General features: G+C 39.7%; 1 protein-coding gene across 4 annotated transcripts in view; it reads left to right on the top strand.

Moving 5' to 3' along the window:
• evi5a (ecotropic viral integration site 5a) overlaps positions 1–19906 on the top strand; it is a 178981-nt gene extending 159075 nt beyond the window's left edge. For all 4 annotated transcript variants that reach the window (XM_052010845.1, XM_052010846.1, XM_052010844.1 and 1 more), the window contains one exon: positions 17236–19906. In XM_052010845.1, coding sequence (XP_051866805.1) covers positions 17236–17574 — 339 coding nt within the window. In that variant the 3' untranslated portion in view covers positions 17575–19906. The remainder of the gene's footprint in view (positions 1–17235) is intronic.
• The last annotated feature ends 531 nt before the right edge of the window (positions 19907–20437 follow it).

The following is a 20437-nucleotide window of genomic DNA, read 5'->3' as shown; positions in this document are numbered from 1 at the left end:
GGTACTGCACTGCTGATGGATAGAATGGGGGTAAGGAAGAGAGGGAAGGTTCCAGGGATGGAACTTTGGGAAAGCCAGAGGTGATGCTGATGGGAAGAGAGGGATGCCATTGTTGCAGATGCAGTGGCAGTGTTTGGAAAGGTCAGAACAGAACCATTAAAGACATTCCAGGCCAAACCAATGTTTTGGGCTAAACTGCTTGCTTTTGTACTCTTTGCCTTTCTTCACAAAACTAAGGATTCAGAGATTTATCCATGTACACTCCAGGTCTGTATGTTCTTGCACCCCTTTAAGATTGTACACACTTGTTCACATGGCCTTTACTTCAGCTTCACTGCATCAATTTTAATCTGCCAAGTGCCTTCCCATATTGGTGTATGTCTCCTTTTCTGAATTCTATTCCTTTTCGCTTTTTACTACATTTCTCATTTAGATATCATCTACAAACTTTACAATCATATCGGTCTTTTTTTTAAAGTTTAGAATTGAATTTGGGCCTTCTCATTATTTCATTTGTTTGTAATGTAGTTCTGGAAAATCTCACACAAGGGAAAATGTGGTTTCAGTAACAGCTTGAATAAAAGTACATCCACTAATTGTGCCTGATAACTAATGCCAAAGCTAAATGTCTTTCATAGTTTATAGATATTCTAATACCAGACGGTACATCAGAATATTATGTCTTTCCATTACTTTAATTGAGCTTTGTGCTGTATAATCTCTTGTATACATTGTGCCGTCCTGTGTGTTTTTGTGCTTTCCAAATAGTATGGTATGGCACAGTGCATATATGTTACTGAACTTGTAGTCTAAAGGATTAGACTAATAAATAGAGACATAATTTCACATTGCTCCATGTTACCTGAAGAATTTATAATCAGTTAAATAAAGCTGGAATAAAAAGCAGCTATTCATTAATGATGATCATAAATGCAGTTCCCATTTGGTTCACTAATCTTCTTCAGGGAAGGAAATGTGGTGTCCTTACTCAGCTTTTATAAGATGCTAGACAGTCAACAATGTGGTTGACAGTTCCTTCTGAAATGGCCGAGCATATCAAACAATATAAAAGCTGCTGTGCACCTTGAACCTCTGCAATCCACTACTAGCGTAACAAGTTAAATGGATTTCTTTATGGTAATGCTACTCCCTGTAGTTTTCATTCAGTGTTTGGTAGAACCATTTTTTTGAATAGCCCAATAAGAAAAGTTGTAACAATTTACTACTAAAATTTGCATATTAAACTGCAAATCAGGGTCATACACAGGTTACTGTCAAAGAAAGGGCATGTGGTTAAGTTTCTGAAATTCTTCAGCTTGAGCTTCAATCTCTCATCCTTTCATGTGATGCCAGACTTAGCAGAGGTAGCCAGTGGATTCAAATCATGGTTTTCTATTTTACAGTAATCGAGAAGTCATGACCTACCGGAGTTAGCTTTATTCTGGTTTCCTGTTCTGATTCACTGGAAACCTTCTGGTTTCAGGTTCGTTGCTAGCACTAATCTTTGGCACGTTTACACTTCAGCAGATTTTTTTTTCAAGTTTGCAACTTAAAGAACATTGATATTCTCAGAGTGCAGTTGGTAATTGGTTAAATCGAGGGCCAATATCTAGAGCCAAAATCCAGGCTTGTTAATTAGAAATGGAAAGTGCTCCTTAAAACGTTGTGCTCACTGCGGTCATTCACACAGAAGCTGTAAAAATCCAGCAACAGTCCATTTTTGAATTTTTATTAAATAGAATTTCCTGTCGGTTGATGCTGTCATAATCCCAATCTACCACCCTTTTTAATATTTCTTCCTGTTTGTAATGATGTTTTTCACCACCATAATGCTAAGTCATGGAAGCTAAGAATTCAGATAGGCATGCTCCCTTGTGGTTAAAAATAATAAGAATTGTAAAAAGAGCTTGGAAATCTTGATCTCAGCTTGGACATTATGTGCCATCCTTTTAAATATGTGGTTAATGCTATTTTTGTAATGCTTGTTTAATTTTCTATACAGCAATGAATGTAAATGTTCCAACTAAAGAATGCAAGGATCCAAACAGCAGCTATTTCAATCATTTCGTGTATTATGTCATAAAGTTTAAGATACTGGATCAGCATCCTGATATCTGAACAATTGATCCAGTGTTCAATTTCCACTACAGAGCTGGGAAATGTTAACACGTGCTGCTTTATTTATTTTTATTCATTTACCAGCATGCCGGTGTCACTGGTAGTGCCAGCATTCATTACCCATCCTTATTACACTTTCAAACTACCTACTTGTGAAAGTATTCTCAATATGTTCTTGCAAAGGTAGTCCCAGTATTAAGTCCCATTGAAAATGAAGAAAAGGCAATATATTTCTAACTCTGGATGATTTTGTTCCTGTACACCTGCTGCTCTTATCATTTGTGGTGGTAGAGGTCACAGGTTTGGCTGATGCTGTTGGAGTTATTTAAATACATAAAGGATGAGAAGCAAGTATCAATAATGCTAACAATGAAACTACCAGATTGTTGTAAAAATCCATTTGATTTACTGTTATTCTTCAGGGAAATGAAATTTGAAGTCTTTACCCAGTTTGCCCAATATTTGTCTTGATCTACCAGTGAGAGCTGTGAATTCTTAATTGACCTCTGAAATAACCAAACAAGTCACTCACTTCAGGGGTTAGTTGGGGATAGACAATGAACACCAGCGACATCCTCATCCCATCATCAATTTTGTTTTTAAAAATCAGCAGGTATCATAATACAAATTACATCACAAAGTGGATTTAATGGATTAAAAAAAATCCCAAGTGACTTCAGCATCCATCTTTCATTTATGTGGTTTTCTTGAGCTGAAGCCTTAGCAAGGAAGTCCTTTTGTGGAGTCTGAAATATCCCTATCCCTCTGTTTATCACATCTTTGCACATTTCCCTTTCTAAAACATATATTTACCCGTGTTGGCTATTTTGTATTTCTGGTGCACCCATAATGTTGAGTGGCTTGCCATGGGAACTGCATCTAATTTTGGTCAGTGGGTACAAAGTTTTTTTCCAGTTCTGTCCAGTCTGCTTTTCATTGTAGATTTCAGTACATCTAGATTTATAATCTGTGCTTTAGCATTAAGTGCAGGTTCAAAATCTGAATATGCTGCAAAGAGACCTTCCTAGTCTCTGTGTTTTCTTACTAGGCATGGTTTAGCAGTTTATGTTACTCAATTGGTATCATGGATGGTAGAGTCAAAGGCCATTTCATAATATTAGAGAAGCTTTATTTTTAAACAAAGGAAAACTAAGATTAAGACTTGGAAGTTAAATATATGAAACACTTAGTTTGTCCTATCACAGTTTACTGCCCACTTCCTGTTTTGCAGATCTCTCAGTGCACACATGTGGGCAAGATCATTCCCACCTATAGTCATTAAAGTTATCGACTCTCATTGATTTTCTCCTGGAGCACATTGTGCTTCAAGTGTCTAATGACTGACTGCATCATCAAAATATACTGGCCAAATCTTGCTCATTGCAACAGCTCAGTGCAATCTTTTAGAACCATAGAACAATACAGCACAATACAGGCCCTTCAGCCCACCATGTGGTCCCGACCTTTAAACCACACCCAAGACTATCTAACCCCTTCCTCCCACATATCCCCCTATTTTAAATTCCTCCATATGCTTATCTAACAATCTCTTGAACTCGACCAACGTACCTGCCTCCACCACCACCCCAGGCAGCGCATTCCATGCACCAACCACTCTCTGGGTGAAAAACCTCCCTCTGATGTACTTCCCACCCATTACTTTAAAGCCATGCCCTCTTGTATTGAGCATTTGTGCCCTGGGAAAGAGGCGCTGGCTGTCTACTCTATCTACTCCTCTTAATATTTTGTATACTTCTATCATGTCTCTTCTCATCCTCTTCTCCAAAGAGTAAAGCCCTAGCTCCCTTAGTTTCTCCTCATAACGCATACTCTCCAAACCAGGCAGAATCCTGGTAAATCTCCTCTGCACCCTTTCCAATGCTTCCACATCCTTCCTATAATGAGGCGACCAGAACTGGACACAGTACTCGAAGTGTGGTCTAACCAGAGTTTTGTAGAGCTGCATCATTACCTCGCGGCTCTTAAACTCAATCCCACAACTTATGAAAGCTAACATCCCATAAGCTTTCTTAACTACCCTATCCACCTGTGAGGCAACTGATCTGTGGATATGAACCCCCAGATCCCTCTGCTCCTCCACACTACCCAGAATCCTGCCATTAACCTTGTACTCTGCCTTGAAGTTTGTCCTTCCAAAGTGTACCACCTCACACTTCTCCAGATTGAACTCGATCTGCCACTTCTCAGCCCAGCTCTGCATCCTATCAATATCCCTCTGCAATCTTCGACAGTCCTCCACACTATCCACAACACCACCGACCTTTTTGTCATCTGCAAACTTGCTAACCCACCCTTCTACCCCCTCATCCAAGTCATTAATAAATATCACGAAAAGTAGAGGTCCCAGAACCGATCCTTGTGGGACACCACTAGTCACAGCCCTCCAATCCGAATGCACTCCCTCCACCACAACCCTCTGCTTTCTACAGGCAAGCCAATTCTGAATCCACATGGCCAAGCCTCCCTGGATCCCATGTCCTCTGACCTTCTGAAGAAGCCTACCATGTGGAACCTTGTCAAACATCTTACTAAAATCCATGTAGACCTCTACTGCACTACCCTCATCAATCTTCCTGGTCACCACCTCAGAGAACCCTATCAGGCTTGTGAGACATGATATTCCCTTCACAAAGCCATGCTGGCTTTCCCTAATCAGTCCATGTTTCTCTAAATGCTCATAGATCCTATCTCTAAGAACCCTTTCCAACAGTTTGCCCACCACAGACGTAAGGCTCACTGGTCTGTAATTCCCTGGACTATCCTTACTACCTTTTTTGAATAAGGGGACAACATTTGCCGCCCTCCAATCCTCCGGTACCATTCCCGTGGACAACGAGGACTCAAAGATCCTAGCCAACGGTTCAGCAATCTCCTCCGTTGCCTCGCGGAGCAGCCTGGGGAATATTCCATCAGGCCCCGGGGACTTATCTGTCCTGATATTTTCTAACAGCTCCAACACATCCTCTCTCTTGATATCTACATGCTCTAGAACATTATCCTTACCAACACTGTCCTCAGCATCATCAAGGCCCCTCTCTTTGGTGAATACTGAAGAGAAGTATTCATTGAGAACCTCACCCACTTCCACACCTTCCAGGCGCATCTTCCCACCTTTGTCTCTAATCGGTCCTACCTTTACTCTCGTCATCCTTCTGCTCTTCACGTACATGAAAAAAGCCTTGGGATTCTCCTTAACCCTACTCACCAAGGCCTTTTCATGTCCCCTTTTTGCTCTTCTCAGCCCCTTCTTAAGTTCCTTCCTTGCTACCCTCTATTCCTTATGAGCCCTATCTGATCCTTGTTACCTACACCTTATGTATGCTGCCTTCTTCCTCCTAACTAGTTGTTCCACCTCTCTTGTCACCCATGGTTCCTTCACCCTGCCATTATTTCTCTGCCTCACCAGGACAAATTTATCCCTAACATCCTGCAAGAGATCCCTGAACATCGACCACATCTCCATAGTACATTTCCCTTCAAAGATGTCATCTCAATTTACACTCTCAAGTTCTAGCCTTATAGCCTCATAATTTGCCCTTCCCCAATTAAATATCTTCCTGTCCTCTTTGCTCCTATCCTTGTCCATGACAATGCTAAAGGTTAGGGAGGGGTGGTCACTGTCCCCCAAATGCTCACCCACCGAGAGATCTGTCACCTGACCCAGTTCATTACCTAATACTAGATCTAATATGGCATTCCCTCTAGTCAGCCTGTCAACATACTGTGACAGGAATCCGTCCTGGACACACTTAACAAACTCTGCCCCGTCTAAACCTTTGGTACGAAGCAGATGCCAATCAATATTTGGGAAGTTGAAGTCTCCCATGATAACAACCCTGTTATTCTTGCACCTTTCCAAAATCTGCCTCCCAATCTGCTCCTCAGTATCCTTGCTGCTACCAGGGGGCCTAAAGAATATTCCCAGTAGAGTAACTGCTCCTTTCTTGTTCCTAACTTTCACCCATACTGACTCTAGAGAGGATCCTTCTACATTATACACCCTTTCTGCAGCTGTAATAGTGTCCCTGACCAGTTACGCCACTCCTCCTCCTCTTCTCTCCCCCTCCCTATCCCTTTTAAAACACTGAAATCCAGGAATATTCGATATCCATTCCTGCACTGGTGACAACCAAGTCTCTGCAAGAGCCACAATATCATAGTCCCATGTACTTATCTAAGATCTCAGTTCATCACCCTTATTCCTGATACTTCTTGCATTTAAGTAAATGCACTTTAGCCCATCTACCTTTCTACTTTTATACCCTGTACTCTGCTTCTCCTTCCTCAAAGCCTCTCTACATGTTAGATCTGACTTTTCCACATGCACTTCTTCCTCTGACCTACCCCTCTGCTTCCCATGGCAAAGATCAGGGTAATATACTCGTAACAAATGAACAGAATAAAATACAAAACTCATTTGAACAGAGCTATTACATGCTCCCAAGATGGTTGGAGAAGAGGCTTTATGTATTTCAGCAGCATCAGTTTGGGTGCTCATATCTTACCAGATTTAAATTTTCCCATTAATTCTTTGTAATTTCTCCCACGTAAAACAATGACATTTTATAAATTCTGATGGATAAGGTTTCATAAAATCATACTATTTTAATCAGTTGTCTTTATTCTAATCTAATTCATATGTGACTGCATCCCTAGTAATTTCCCTGTATCGTCCTGCTGCTTCATTGTTCCAGCAATCCTGACCTTGGGTGTTGCTTGTGTGGAGTTTGCCATGTCATCCCTGTAACACGTGGGTTTCCTCTAGGTGCTCTGGTTTCCTCCCACATCCTAAAGACATGCTGCCAGATAGGTTAATTGGCCATTGTAAATTGCCTCTCATTGGGTGGTAGGAAAATCAGTGGGGGGAGATTGTGATTGATGGGCATGTGAGAGAGATTAGAATCATAAATTATGGGGAAATAAGTGGGGTAATGGGATTGGCGGGATTGCTTTGAGAGCTAGCATAGATTCGGTGGGCCAAATGGAAATATGAGATTCCTTTTACTCAAATTATGTATGTAGAGTCATACAGCTCAGAAACAGGCCCTTAGGCCCAACTGGTCCATGCCAACCAAGGTTCCCGTCTAAACTAATCCCATTTGCCCGTGTTTGGCCCATATCCCTCTAAACCTTTCCTATCCAAGTATCTTTTAAATGTTGTCAATGTATCTGCCTCAGCCACTTCCTCTGGCAGCTCATTCAGGTGAAAAGGTTGCTCCTCAGGTTCCTATTAAATCTCTCCCCTCTCACTTGCAACCTATGCCCTCTAGTTCTTGATTCCCCAACCCTGGGAAACTGTGCACATTCACCCTGTTGATGCCCTTCAATTTTATGCACCTCTATAAGATCAACACTCCTCTATGCTCCAATGAGAAAAGTCTCAACCTGCTCAACCTCTGAGTATGTAATCCAATAACTATTGAAAAGTTGGATTGAAGTGTAAAGTGGGGATGTGTTAAGGACAGTGCCTTCACAAAAGGATCAAAAATCCACTGCATTTTCCATCTGAAAGGAGCAGTTTTTGTTTTAAGAAGTTCTGTGAAAATGTGTTGAAGACAACATACAGGGTTATCGCAAACTAAAATAGGTATATTCAAAAGAATATATTTCAAAAAGTAATACAAGATATTCACAGTATGTGGGAGTGTGAGGCCACAGAGACCATGACAGACAGTAATAGCTTACATGTAAACAAGATTGTGGTCGACAAACATGAGGTATTTTAGTTGCAAGAAGCTGTGTGTGTGAAAAAGTTACCAGAGGGAATTCAAGCTAAAAGAAAGTAAAATGGAAAAGAGTGGACCTAAAACATAGGAACAGTAAACTAAAAATAAAATCTGTTTGAGATTGAAAGAACAAAAATGATGGCATCAGAATGCTATGTGCCTGTGATGCTGCTGCAAGTAAGTTTTTCATTGCACCTGTGCATACATGTATTTGTGCATATGACAATAAACTCAACTTTGACTTTGACCAAGCTAAGGCCATTCTGCCTCTCAGGTTTGATCTGTCATTCAGGGTGGTCCGGGCTGATCTACATCCTAATGCCAGAATGCTGCCTTTGCCTTTAATGCCTTAATCTTTTCAGCAAATATAAATCTATCAGTCACAGGCCTGATAGTAATGATTAATTTTGCAAAAATGCCTTTTGTTTGAGGGTATTCTGACTTCAGCATTTTGACTTATTCCTGAAAGGCTTGAGTCTAGCCTTTAGTCATTACTCTGTAAGGAAGGATTTGGAGGGCATAGTGATGATACAGAAGAGGGTTACTAGATTGATTCCAGGGATGAAGATTTCATCTCCACAGTTAGACCACTGAAACTGGAGTTGTTTTCCATAGAGAAGCAAAGCTTGATAAAGGTGGTGGCGTGTTCATTTAGGATAAATAGAGCTTTTCCACTTCAAAGATAGTCCAAGGACCAGGGGGCATAGAATCAAAATGATTGGCAAAAGAAATGGGGATGTATGGAAAAACCTTTAAATGCAGCGAGTGGTTATGATCTGGATCACTGCCTGTAAAGTTGGTGGAAATTGTATTGTTTTGCTGTATTATGTTACAATAGCCACTTTAAAAAACACTTACTTCCCTTTTAAGAGCACCATGTGTGTGGGTTGTGAGCAAATGCATAGATTGCAACACTTTTTTAAAAAAACTGACTCCATTTGAGCAGCAGTGTTTGTTTAATCACTAATATGGGAGTTAATATCATCAGGATTTACAGTGGAGATAATTAGGGCTTTTGAGGGAAAATAATTTTGAGAGCTACTGAAGAAGAATGGGGAAATGGGACATAATGAAATGAGTTGCCAGGGACTCAGTGAATCAAATGGTGGATTCCTGTATCATAATTTATATGATTCTATTTCTATGATAGCCTAAACTTGGAAATTACTGCTTAATCTGCTAAATTCCAGGTTAGCAGAGTTTTTTAACTCTTCTGGTAATTTAACTCTTGAAATGAAGACGTATTCCTGGCAAATGTATATAGCAGACATTCCAGGCCAATGTAGCCTTCCTGAGGTGTATTACCCAGGATTGAATGGAATGACCGCAAGCTGACCAGCGTTACTTACTCTCTTAGAGAGGTATTTTTAATATTTGCATATTTTGCACTTTGCATATTGTCCACATTGCATGTGGCCTTGGTGTAGTTAATGATTAACTTCACCTGGTCCACAAAAAGCAGGACCAATCCATTCAGGTTAATTACTGCCCAATCAGTCAATTCTCTGTCATCAGCAGTAATGGGAGATGTTCTCGGCAGATCAAGCAATACTAAAAGAACCTGCTCGCTCATGCCCAGTTGGGTCTTGCCAGGATGATTCAGCTCTAAACCTCATTACTCTCTGGACTGAATCGCTGAATTTCAGAAGTGAGGTGACGGCCTTTGACATCAAGGGTGACTTCAAGGTGCCAATGTCAATTGCCAACTAGGGTAAAGCACATTGATGGCTACAGTCACCGCACAAAGCAAGATCATGGGGTCATAGAGTTGTACAGCACAGAAACAGGCCCTTCAGCTAACCATGTCCACATCAACCTTTTTGCCCAACTACACTAATCCAATTTGCCTACATTAGATCCATATCCTTCTATGACTTGGTTATTCAAGTACCTGTCTCAATGGGTCTTAGATATTGTAATTGTATCCGACTCCACCACCACCTCTGGCAGCACATTCCAGATATTAATCACTTCGTATATATTTAAAAAAAAAGAACTTTCCCCTCAAAGATCCTTTAAAACTCCTTCCTCTCACCTTAAACCTCTGTCCTCTTGCTTTTGGTACCCCTACCATGGGGACAAAAAGGATTCTGACTATCTACCCTATCTGCGCCTCTTATAATTTTGTATCCCTCTATCAGGTTACCCCTCTGCCTCCTTCACTCCAGGGAAACAAGCCCAGCCTATCCAATCTCTCCCCATAACTCGTGTCTTCCAATCCAGGCAATACCCTGGTGAATCTCCTCTGCACTCTGTCCAGCACAACCATAGCCTTCCAATATTGTAGTGAATAAAACTACACACAATAGTCCAAGTGCAATCTAACCAGTGTTTTGTAAATCACAACATAACATCCCAATTCCTATGTTCTGTGCCCCACCCTATGAAGACAAGCATGTCAAATGCCTTCTTCACTATTCACCACCCTTTCTACCTGTATTGTGACCTTCAGGGAACTATGGATGTGAACTCCAAGGTCCCTCTGTTTATCAACATTCCTTAGTGCCCTACCATTTACTGTATATGTCCTACTCTGATTTTACCAAAATGCATCATCTCATACTTGTCAGGATTAAATTCCATCTGCCAACACCCTGTGTGATCTATATCCTGCTGTAGCCTTCATGAATTTTCTTAGTTGCCACAAAACAAAACTCAGTTAAATTAGTGAGGCAGGATAACCCCCCCCCCACCCCCCCACAAAGCCATGCTGACTATCCCTGATCAACCCTGCCTTTCCAAATGTAACTATATCCTATCCCTGAGGACTTTTTCCAATAATTTCCCTACCACTGACACAAGGCTGATTGGCCTGTAGTTACCTGGCTTATGCCTGCTGTCCATTTTAGTTAAAAGATCATTAGTGGTCCTCCGATCTTCCAGAATCTTGCCTGTGGCTAACAGAGATGCATAAATCTCCATCAGGGCCCCAGCTATCTTCTCCCTTGCTTCCCATAGCAACCTGAGAGAGATCTCATCTGTCCCTGGGGATTTATCGACCCTTACACATCCCATAACTTCTAACATCTCCTCCGTGACACCAACCTGACCAGATTATCATGTACCCTTCCCTGAACTCGCCGCCCTCCATTTTCTTTTCTTCTTGGCGAACACAGATAAAAAGTATTCATTTAGGACCCCACCCACATTGCCTGATTCCACACATAGATCACCCCTTTGGTCCCTAAGAAGACCATTTTTTCACTGGCTACCCTCCTCCTGAAATACTTAGAGAATGTCTTATGATTCTCCTTAATCTTATTTGCCAAGGATATTTCATGGCCCCATTTTGCCCACCTAATTTCTTTAAGTTCTCTCCCACACACTCATTTCCACTTGCCTATACCTGCCATATGCTTTCTTTTTATTCTCCTGATCAAACTTCGTTATCCTTTGGCATGCAAGGTTCCCTCATCTTGCCATCTTTGCCATTCCCCCCTTACCGGAATATGCTAACCTGAACTCTTATTAACACACTTAGAGATGGTGGTGGTTATTGAAAATCAATCATCCCAGTCCTAGGACATCATTGCAGAAGTTCCTGAAGGCAATATCCCAGACCCAACCATCTTTAGCTGCTTCGTCAATGGCCTTCCTTCCATCTGGTAGTTAGAAGTGGTTGGGGGGGGGGGGGGGGGGGGGGAAGTTCTGTGATAAGAGGGATACAGAACCTGATTTGCAACATTGACCAAGCATTCTGGATGGGATCAGGATAAGAGAACAAACAGATTGGGTGAAAGAAAACTGTCAGAAGTTGAGATTCACATTGACTAAATCTGCATTAAAGGTATGGCGAAGTTGCAAAGGAAAGTTGAGAAGTTGTCTTCTAAGATGAAATTAATTTTCCTGTGTAATCATCAGTATTTGAGGATGTCTCAAGTAGAGAAAGGTTAGATTGCTCATTACATTGCTGGGAAGTTGATCTGGTATGGAGGAGAACAGACTCCTAAGAGACAGTTAAGTTCTTACCATTGAGAAGTTGATCATGGGGGATCACCCAAGATGAGAAGTGTTCTAGTGTTCTTGTTGATAAGGTAAATAGGCATTGAGGAGAGCCTTTAAACAGCAGAACAGAGAGGAGTATGCTGCAAACAAAAGAAGGCCACAAAGAAAGGGAACTTGCAATAGATCTATTTTTCAAAAGCAATGCTGTGAAGACTTGGTGTAACCTATTAACCAGGCATTTAGATTTGCATATGCAATTAAAATCCGATGATAACTAAAATATACAGCTCACAAAGGATGGAATAAACAGGAAAGGTTGTGAGGCAGCTCTATCTCTGCAACAGCAGGGAGGGAAAGGAAATCAACTGTGGTGTAGCGTAGCCTTTCTATTGACATTGACTGTATGTATGTGGTGTTTAAAGAAGCAAAGATAACCCCTAGTTTTCTAAATTCAAAGATGAGGACAGATTATTCTATGAAGTGATAAAGTAGTTGTGATCAAAACAGAAGATAATACTTTTGGTTAGGGGAGAGGGAAGGGGGAACTTTAACCAACTTAATATAAATTGAAAAGCTCCAAGTGATTCAAAATCTCAGTTAATGATCGTAGCATAGTTTTACTCAGTGCATTAAGAACAACAGAATCTATAGTTCTTCTAGATGATAGCAACCATAATACAATTAACTTTGACGAATTACTATAAATTAATGCAGCATCAGTAAACATTAGGGCTGTGAAAAGGCCAAATGTGCAATGAGAAACAATATGTTAATCCTTAGAAAAGCTTCAGTCTTGTGTAAAAAGAATGTGTATATTCTAAGAAAAAAAACTGCAGATTAAAGAAACACTATCCTCAGAGAGACAATGCAAAGAGAAAGAAGTACTCCAGAGATGGACAGCTGAGAGAAACCACTGGTATAAATAAACAGCAAAAACAGATGAACAGAGGGGAACTAGGAACCAGCTTAGTTGTTGAAACCAAACAGTGCACAAGGCATTTTCAATGGTCTAAAGAAAAGAATAATTAAAGAAGAATTAAGGCCTATTAAGACTGCATATGTGGTTGAGACTGAAGAATCAACAAAAAAAGAAAGTTAATAAATTGAATGATTGCTTCCTGAAAGCACTTGCCAGCTCTCCTGAACTTAATGATTTTGTCTTACTTTGGATATTCTGAGCAATTTCAAGGGGTTCAGCAATAAAGGATAAATCCTGAGGGATACATTACAGACCCAAATTTTAAATGAACCAAATAGAAATATATACAACAATCTATTTTCACTGGATTGGAAGTCAGTGTGGTACCCATTTTCAAGGAAGACAGTTAAGCGAACCTTGTAAACAATATTCACATTGGGCTCAGCAAAAAGAACAAACTGCTGGAGGAACTCAGTGGATCAAGCAGCATCTGTGGAGGCAAAGGAATAGTTGATCCGAAACATCGACTATCCTTTTGCCTCCACAAATGCTGAGTTCCTCCAGCAGTTTGTTTATCTTGCTCCAGATTCCAGCATCTGCAGTCTTTTGTGTCTCCTGTTCACATTGGGCTGGATTGGAACTGCTTCCCCCACAACCACTGTTCTGCATGTCTGCAGTGTCCACAACTGTGCCCTGCAGTGCAGTGCAGAAGTACAGATGTGCTTTAGCAACTTTCCCTTCCACTCTGCCGAAGGACTGATCACCAAGTCCAGGGCTGAAGTTCAGTTGTGCTGCACTGAGGGACCAGATACACTTTGTATCTCATCCCCTTAGCTTCATGCCAGCTGTGGTCTACGTATCTCGCATGGTCCCATCCATGAATGGAAAAGGTAAGACGTTTGTTTTTTCTTTATCTTAATATTATTTTGTGGAAGTTAAATGTTTTCTTTAAATTGAAAGTAATATTTTAATTTTTATTACTTTATATCACATTTTTCAACCATTTTTGTATGTCACTGGTTATCAAAGATGTTTAGAGACAGGTCTATTGACTGTACAAACTGTTAGCCATCGGGTGTTCCGTGGGCAGGCCTTGGGTTCTGCTGCCTGAGGGCCGACTTGCCCCGTGTGAGTTGCTCCACTTTGTGGGGTGGCCTTTAGCAGCAGGGTCTCAAGTTTGGTTGGACCCACAAGACCATGAAGGGTTAGCACAGCTGAGGGAGTTGAACACAAGGCACATGTCAGGTCGAGCACGGTCTGACTCATTATTCTTGAATCAGTGTAACAGTTGGTCCCTTAAGAGCAATTATAGCTGGTAGGGAGAAATGATGAGTGGAGTCCTTGGGAATCATGGTTGATCTGTGCAAACTTTGTGTTCAAAAATATTTGATGAAACTCGTGGTCCATCTCCTTGTAGAAATGCAATCTTAACAACTCTTACTCTAAACAGGATCACAGAAGTTAGGGTCTTGGCAAAACAACACAAGATCTTTATCGGGTTGAGGATATTCGGCTGTAGAGAGGGAGTCCTGAAGTCTGGCTAGGAATTGCGGTATTTTCCAAAGTCTAGATCTGCTGTGGATGAAGTTACATACTCAGAAATAATGAGTCTTTTAGATATTGATCAATGATTGTTTGTGAACTGTGATCACACGAGCGTACTCCCAAACACGTTCTAGTTCTTGCTATTCTCCACCCTTCTCAATAATATTGAAATGCTGCCAAGTAACCACTTCCCTTGACCAGAGCCCTAGAAAATTGGGTCTTCTTCTGCAAGGAATCTACACTATCATACTACAATTTTGGATGCACTGAGAGAAAAGAAATAAGACTACATCGGTGAAGTAATATTGAACAAATTCAGCTTCATGTCTCTGGCATTAAGATAGAAGCTAGCAGGATCTTTGTGTTCAGAGATATCAACTGGACCCATTGGGAAACCATTTTTAAGTATATTATCTCTTAACACTGAGCAAGCATAAATGGTTTATTTTCCTTAGCCAGGAATGATTCAGGAGGACAGAATTACAACTTGAATTAGACTGATGTATGTCAGTCTATACCAAGTGTCAGTGTGCTGCTGGTATCTAAAACAATGAAGCAATATTTAAACATTTAACTTTTAAACTATTCCTTACAATAATTGTGGTCTATTGTAGACGTGTGGAGATGTTGGCAGCAGGAAATATTGTAAATTTGAAAAATCTTTTGGCGAATAACATCCCATTATCTGAAAAGAAATGACAGTGCTTTGGGATGTCACGTTGGTTCCATGGATTTATTTTGATTTGTAATTTGCACTGGATGATGTTTCTGTGGCTGCTTGCCAATGCTTCCTGCTGCTGTGATCTCTGATAAAAGTGCATCACTGCAGCCTTTAGGTTCATTTGTGAAGGATGAATGATATGACCACGACGTCACTGGGATGAGTCTCGGAGGACCATTGTTGTCCATTGAACCTCAGTCAGAAAAGAAACAGTATAATGAAAAGTTAGAACATTTTTTTGTATGTAGAGATTTACTTTTACTTTTGCTTATACTGCTACTTGGGGGTGCGGAAAGAGGCTTCTGTGATGACTCTGACTTTACCCTGACTTTAGCTAAACCATATACATCAGCAAGGTCCAGGGTTTGATTTTTATTCTGTGCTAAGGTAATTGTCCTCCATGCCTCTGGTTAGAGGAAGAGAAAAGTGGTGGAGGGGTCCCCTTTCTGGTTTTCCATTCAATGATACTGCAAGGGAGCTTCTCACTCCTTATCACTATCTAGCCATTCTCCCTGCGTAAAGCAAGGATGTTGCGATGAGTCCAGTGGCTGAGTAACCTGACAGTGCTTTCATGTGAATAAAAGCCAAGTGGACAAGATGCAAAAGTGCAGTCCCCTCACCTTGCCCCAGTAATGCCCACTGAGTCATTTCCCACTGAAAATTCACACCTTTTACAAAGAATCTTGAAGAAAGCAATTGTAGATCAACAGATCCTATTCACCAGGATTTGCTCTTGTCTAGAGCTTCAAATTCAGCTGTAGTGAATCTTTAGTGCGGTGGTGTGAATAGTATTACCTCTGCTAAATTGCTGTCTTTTTGCTCCCTCCTTCCACCACATGCATAACGGACTGGGGCAGTCTCCTTCAGGTAAGTAATTGTATATGTCCCCAGTCCATTCTAACTGGTGCAATTCATACCACTTGCATTTGTATGTGTGAAACTTCCACTGACAACAATGTAAATCATTCTCATACATACCCATGCTTTGTATGAAGGTTAGATCACTTTTACATGCCTAACCAGTGAGTGACATTTTGTGTGAACTTGTTCTGTAATTCCTTCCCATGTAGTTCGATACTTTTAAAATATGTTTATGCACATTCAAAATGGTTGTGTTGTATAAATTATCCCTCTTTGGGATAAAGTTTTTTTAACAACTGGATACTTGACTAATTTACTAATGTTGTAACAAGTAATACTTCTGTGTAGACTGAAAAGCTAAGAATCCTCAATACGCTAACATCTTTTGCATGTATTTTTTCTTTTTGGATTTTCTGGAGAGAGTTATGAGTTTCCTTGCTTTTTTGTGTGCTCTTGAGATAGATTAGTAGATATATAACAGACATTTTTTAAAATTCCAATCAGTTATTCCTTGGAAACTGAGATTTTTCAGCCCCTTCTTAAAAATTAACTTTTTTGATCTAGCAGGATTAAGATAATCCATGTTTTCTAATTTTGTTAAAGTTGAGATCACATTTACATATCTAAGGTTGACTGAGTTTCTGTGTGAATTTATTGCCAAATCTCTTCCTAAGTAGTTTGATATTTTATTTCCCTCTAATTATTTTATGATTGTCTTGCACTGGACAAAATAATTCCACTGCAAGTCCAGCTTGTAATAGCCTTTGTACCAGTTTAGCTGAGAAAAAGAGAAAACTGTATCTGGACTGGTGGTAGGAATGGAGATGGAATCTGCAAGGAAAGGAAAAAGCAGATTTGCGATCATATGGAAAATGGCTGGATAATTGGTGTTTTATCCTTCGTCTAAAGAGATCTGATGAAGCTATGTGAAATCTGCGTACCTACACTACACATTTTATGGGATGCATTTGGGTCCAATGAGTTTGTTTATCCAGGCTATTAATGTATACAGTGATAGAAAGACCAATGTAATTCTGCTCATGGTCTGCCACCAAATCAAGGGATGGGGAACTGTTCTGTTTAAATGTGTTTGGTTAGCTGAACTCAAGGTACAGTTCATTTACATTTACCTGAAACAATCAAAGCATTTGATCAAAATCTGGATTGATTGGTGAGTATCCAGGACTGTAGAATATGATATTTAAAAAAATGGAAGTTGGTTATCTAGGAAAACTTGACTGAGGAAAATGACTGTGGCCAGAAACATAAATTTCTGCAGCATAAATTTCAGATCTGTTTCAGGTGTTTAGTTATATAAAACAAATGGTATATGTTCAAAACTGTGATAAGGGAACAATAATAATCTGCTTTTTCAACAGGTCATGTGCCTAAAAGGGCAGAGGGACTTCTCAGACCGACACACTTTTGATCGGATCCACATTGTGAACCACATCGCTGATGATGATTCATTCCACTCCTCTGATGAAGATCTGATTCCAACTGCTCTGAGGGTTCGTGGTCTTCGGGGTGTTCCTCACCATTTTCACCACCTCGGCAGAAATGTACAAATGGAAGCTAATGATAAGGACAGTGAGGACAGTACAGACAGTGATAATGAGGATGCAACACTGCATCCTTGTCACTACAGCCAGATTAGTCACCAGAATGTCTGCACAAAGGGCCAGGACCAGACAGAATCTTTCTCCACCACCGTGTGACCATCACTGTGAACATGAAGCTTTCTGGTTCATGTCAAAGACCAGATGGCTCCAGTTCATTCAGACTTGAATGCAGCTTTCAGTCTTGCCTGCTGATTAAATTAAAGGGACTGATATGAGAAATTACATGGGGGTCTGCCATTGAAATGGTGGAGATAATGTACTGGATTTCATACTGTATATTTTTTTGGGGGGGAGGTTTGCAAGGAGGGTGTCATTTTACCTGTTCTTTTCTCTGCCTTAACCTCTGCCAAACCTTTCCAAAATAATTGTTGCCACATGCTAAAACAAGAGAGGGTTTGTAAAATGGACAGGAGATGAGATATTGACAGTATTATATACAGTATCTTCTTTTGTCTTTTTAAACTTGAAATACACACTTCCTAATTTATTTAGAAAAGGGGGTTTTATTTTCCCTTTGCCTGATACTTCAGTCAATGGAATTGTGAGCTCTTGGGATAATTGTTGATTATGGAAAAGATGCATCATCTTGTGCAATATTAATTGTATTTTATGCTAAAGAGAACACATTTTACTTGTTTATGATATAAATGTACCATGACGGTCTTAAGAGGATTAATTAAAGAGCTTGTGCCTTTAAGGCACAGTTTGGTCAGGACTCTGTTGGTCAACAATCTTATTTGGGCATCAGAGTTCAAAAATGTGCAATTGGAACATGTTAAGGATGCAGCTCCACAGTATGGTATATCATGGGCTTGCTTAGGGTCCCAGCACAAAAATACGTTTCTTCAAGAAAATACTTTTTTAAGTACAAAAAAAATCAAATGCTAAGATTGCTGTTTATATCTTCACATGATTTTAACCATTTGAGTTTTCATTTGAAGTGTCTGATAACAAATAGTGATGTACCCGTGGTATGTGTTCCAGCAATATCTAATTTTACGTGTTACATTGTTATGACAGAGAAATGTAGTTAAACTTTAATATAAATATGTTTTATTGTTAACTGGGAATGCATAAGGTTGCATTTCTGTCATTGTATAAATCAACCACTTCAAAATTGGGGATTTCAACATAGGCATGAACTGATTACTGTCGTTTATATCATCCAATGAAATGCAGAAACACTATCAGGAAACTCTGTTATGCAGAAGTAGGGAGACCGCCTCAGAAAATATCCTTGTTAAATACATGTTAGCTCTGCTTGGCAGTTGTTAACACTAGCTTTTTCACTTCACTAATGAGAATGCTTGTATAAACACTATCAGTGCTTCTCTTTTAACTTTAAATTATAACATAATCACAATAAATAAACTTTTCATGATTTTAAAGGGGTTATACTGTATCTTATTACTTTACATGGTTTTCCATTACTGATGTAACAGGGAATCTTAAAACTGAAAAGGGAATGCGGATTTTAGACATTGTCCCATGTTTTAAAATTGTATAATTCCTTATGACCACAAATAAATTGTTGGTGTCTTTCACCATGAAAATTCTTATGTCGCTAGAGATTAATTTCAAAATTACTTCAGATAATTTGTTTTAATGACTTAATTTATCTTTGCAAGTTTTTAAGATTTCTAATCCTTGTTACTAATTTATAATCAAATAACTAAACCTGTAGATTGGTGGAGAAAGCACTGCTTACAGTGTGTTCTATTTTCTCACACTCGGAAATGTATATTCAATGGATTAGTGTAGGACAATTCTATTTCAAGGAAGTATCTGGCGGTATCTTGTTGAAGCAAGACAAAATTTCACCTGCACTTCCAGCAAAACATTGTAAATTCAATTGAAGTGTATATAAACTGATCAATTATATTATAGATCATTTTTTCTTTCTACAGTACATTCCAATCTGCTATTTTAAGGCAAAAGTTATTTCCCTCTAGTTTTCACCTCTAAGATTGAACATCTTCCAAATGTAGTTTCTCTGTTAAGTTGCTTATAAACTTCACCTTCCTGCTGATATTTTTTTCCCTTTGAAATATAAATTGGAAGTAGATTCATTCAATTATTCATTTATTCAAAATACTGAGCCATTGGTATTTAACATCAGGTATATTGGTACTCTGTTGCGTTCCCTTCTCCCAATTGCCTATTATTCTGTGACTCCCTCACTAGATGAACTACCCTTGTCCCTGAAGTGAACGAAAAAAATAACCAGAGCCACAGAGGCCAATGGAGTGCACTTTTTGTCCAATCATGTTCCAGAGTTGAAAGTGGCATTTCTCTTTTTCAAAGAACTTTTAAATGTTTCCTTCTGCACCCAAGGCCTTTTGCAGCCATAAGCTTGACAGAGGATGCTTTATTTTCTGATGTTTAGTTCTTACTTTGTGTTATTTACAAGATATTGGGCCTTATCCAATTCAACAAACAGGACATCATCACTTGGGGGTGGGGGGGTAGAGTTAGGGAGAAAGAAAGGTGTACAGAAGCCACAGAGAAAGACTTATAGGGAGGTAATGATCTTAAACAACATCTTCTAAAAATACACAAAAGGCTACAAACGGAAACAATACCATCTATGGTAAATCAAGTTTGGTCACCAAGTCATTGGAAGTGACTGAGGCTGAAGTGGAACTATCCTCCAATCACTGCATTCTTCTGACTAAACTATCCCATTTTAATAGGAGAACTCAAAATAGCTTTATTTTTAAGTTCCAATTCCTGGATTCTTTAAATAAACCATCTTCTGAGTAAATTGGCTTTCATGTGATCCCAGGCACTCACCCTGCCCTATTATCAAGTCATTGGTTAACCCAAGTTTTGCAATAGAGTCTCTGGAGGGTTTGGAGGAAATGTGAATCAGTTTCACAAGTTAGACTTGATGTTTACTAGATTTGATAGGTTTATATCAATAATAAAATGCTTGTGCATGGTCATGAATTAGCCATCC

Source organism: Pristis pectinata, chromosome 3 (genome assembly GCF_009764475.1).
Source record: "Pristis pectinata isolate sPriPec2 chromosome 3, sPriPec2.1.pri, whole genome shotgun sequence".
Lineage (NCBI taxonomy): Eukaryota > Metazoa > Chordata > Chondrichthyes > Rhinopristiformes > Pristidae > Pristis > Pristis pectinata.
This window is presented reverse-complemented; position numbering and strand designations above follow the sequence as displayed.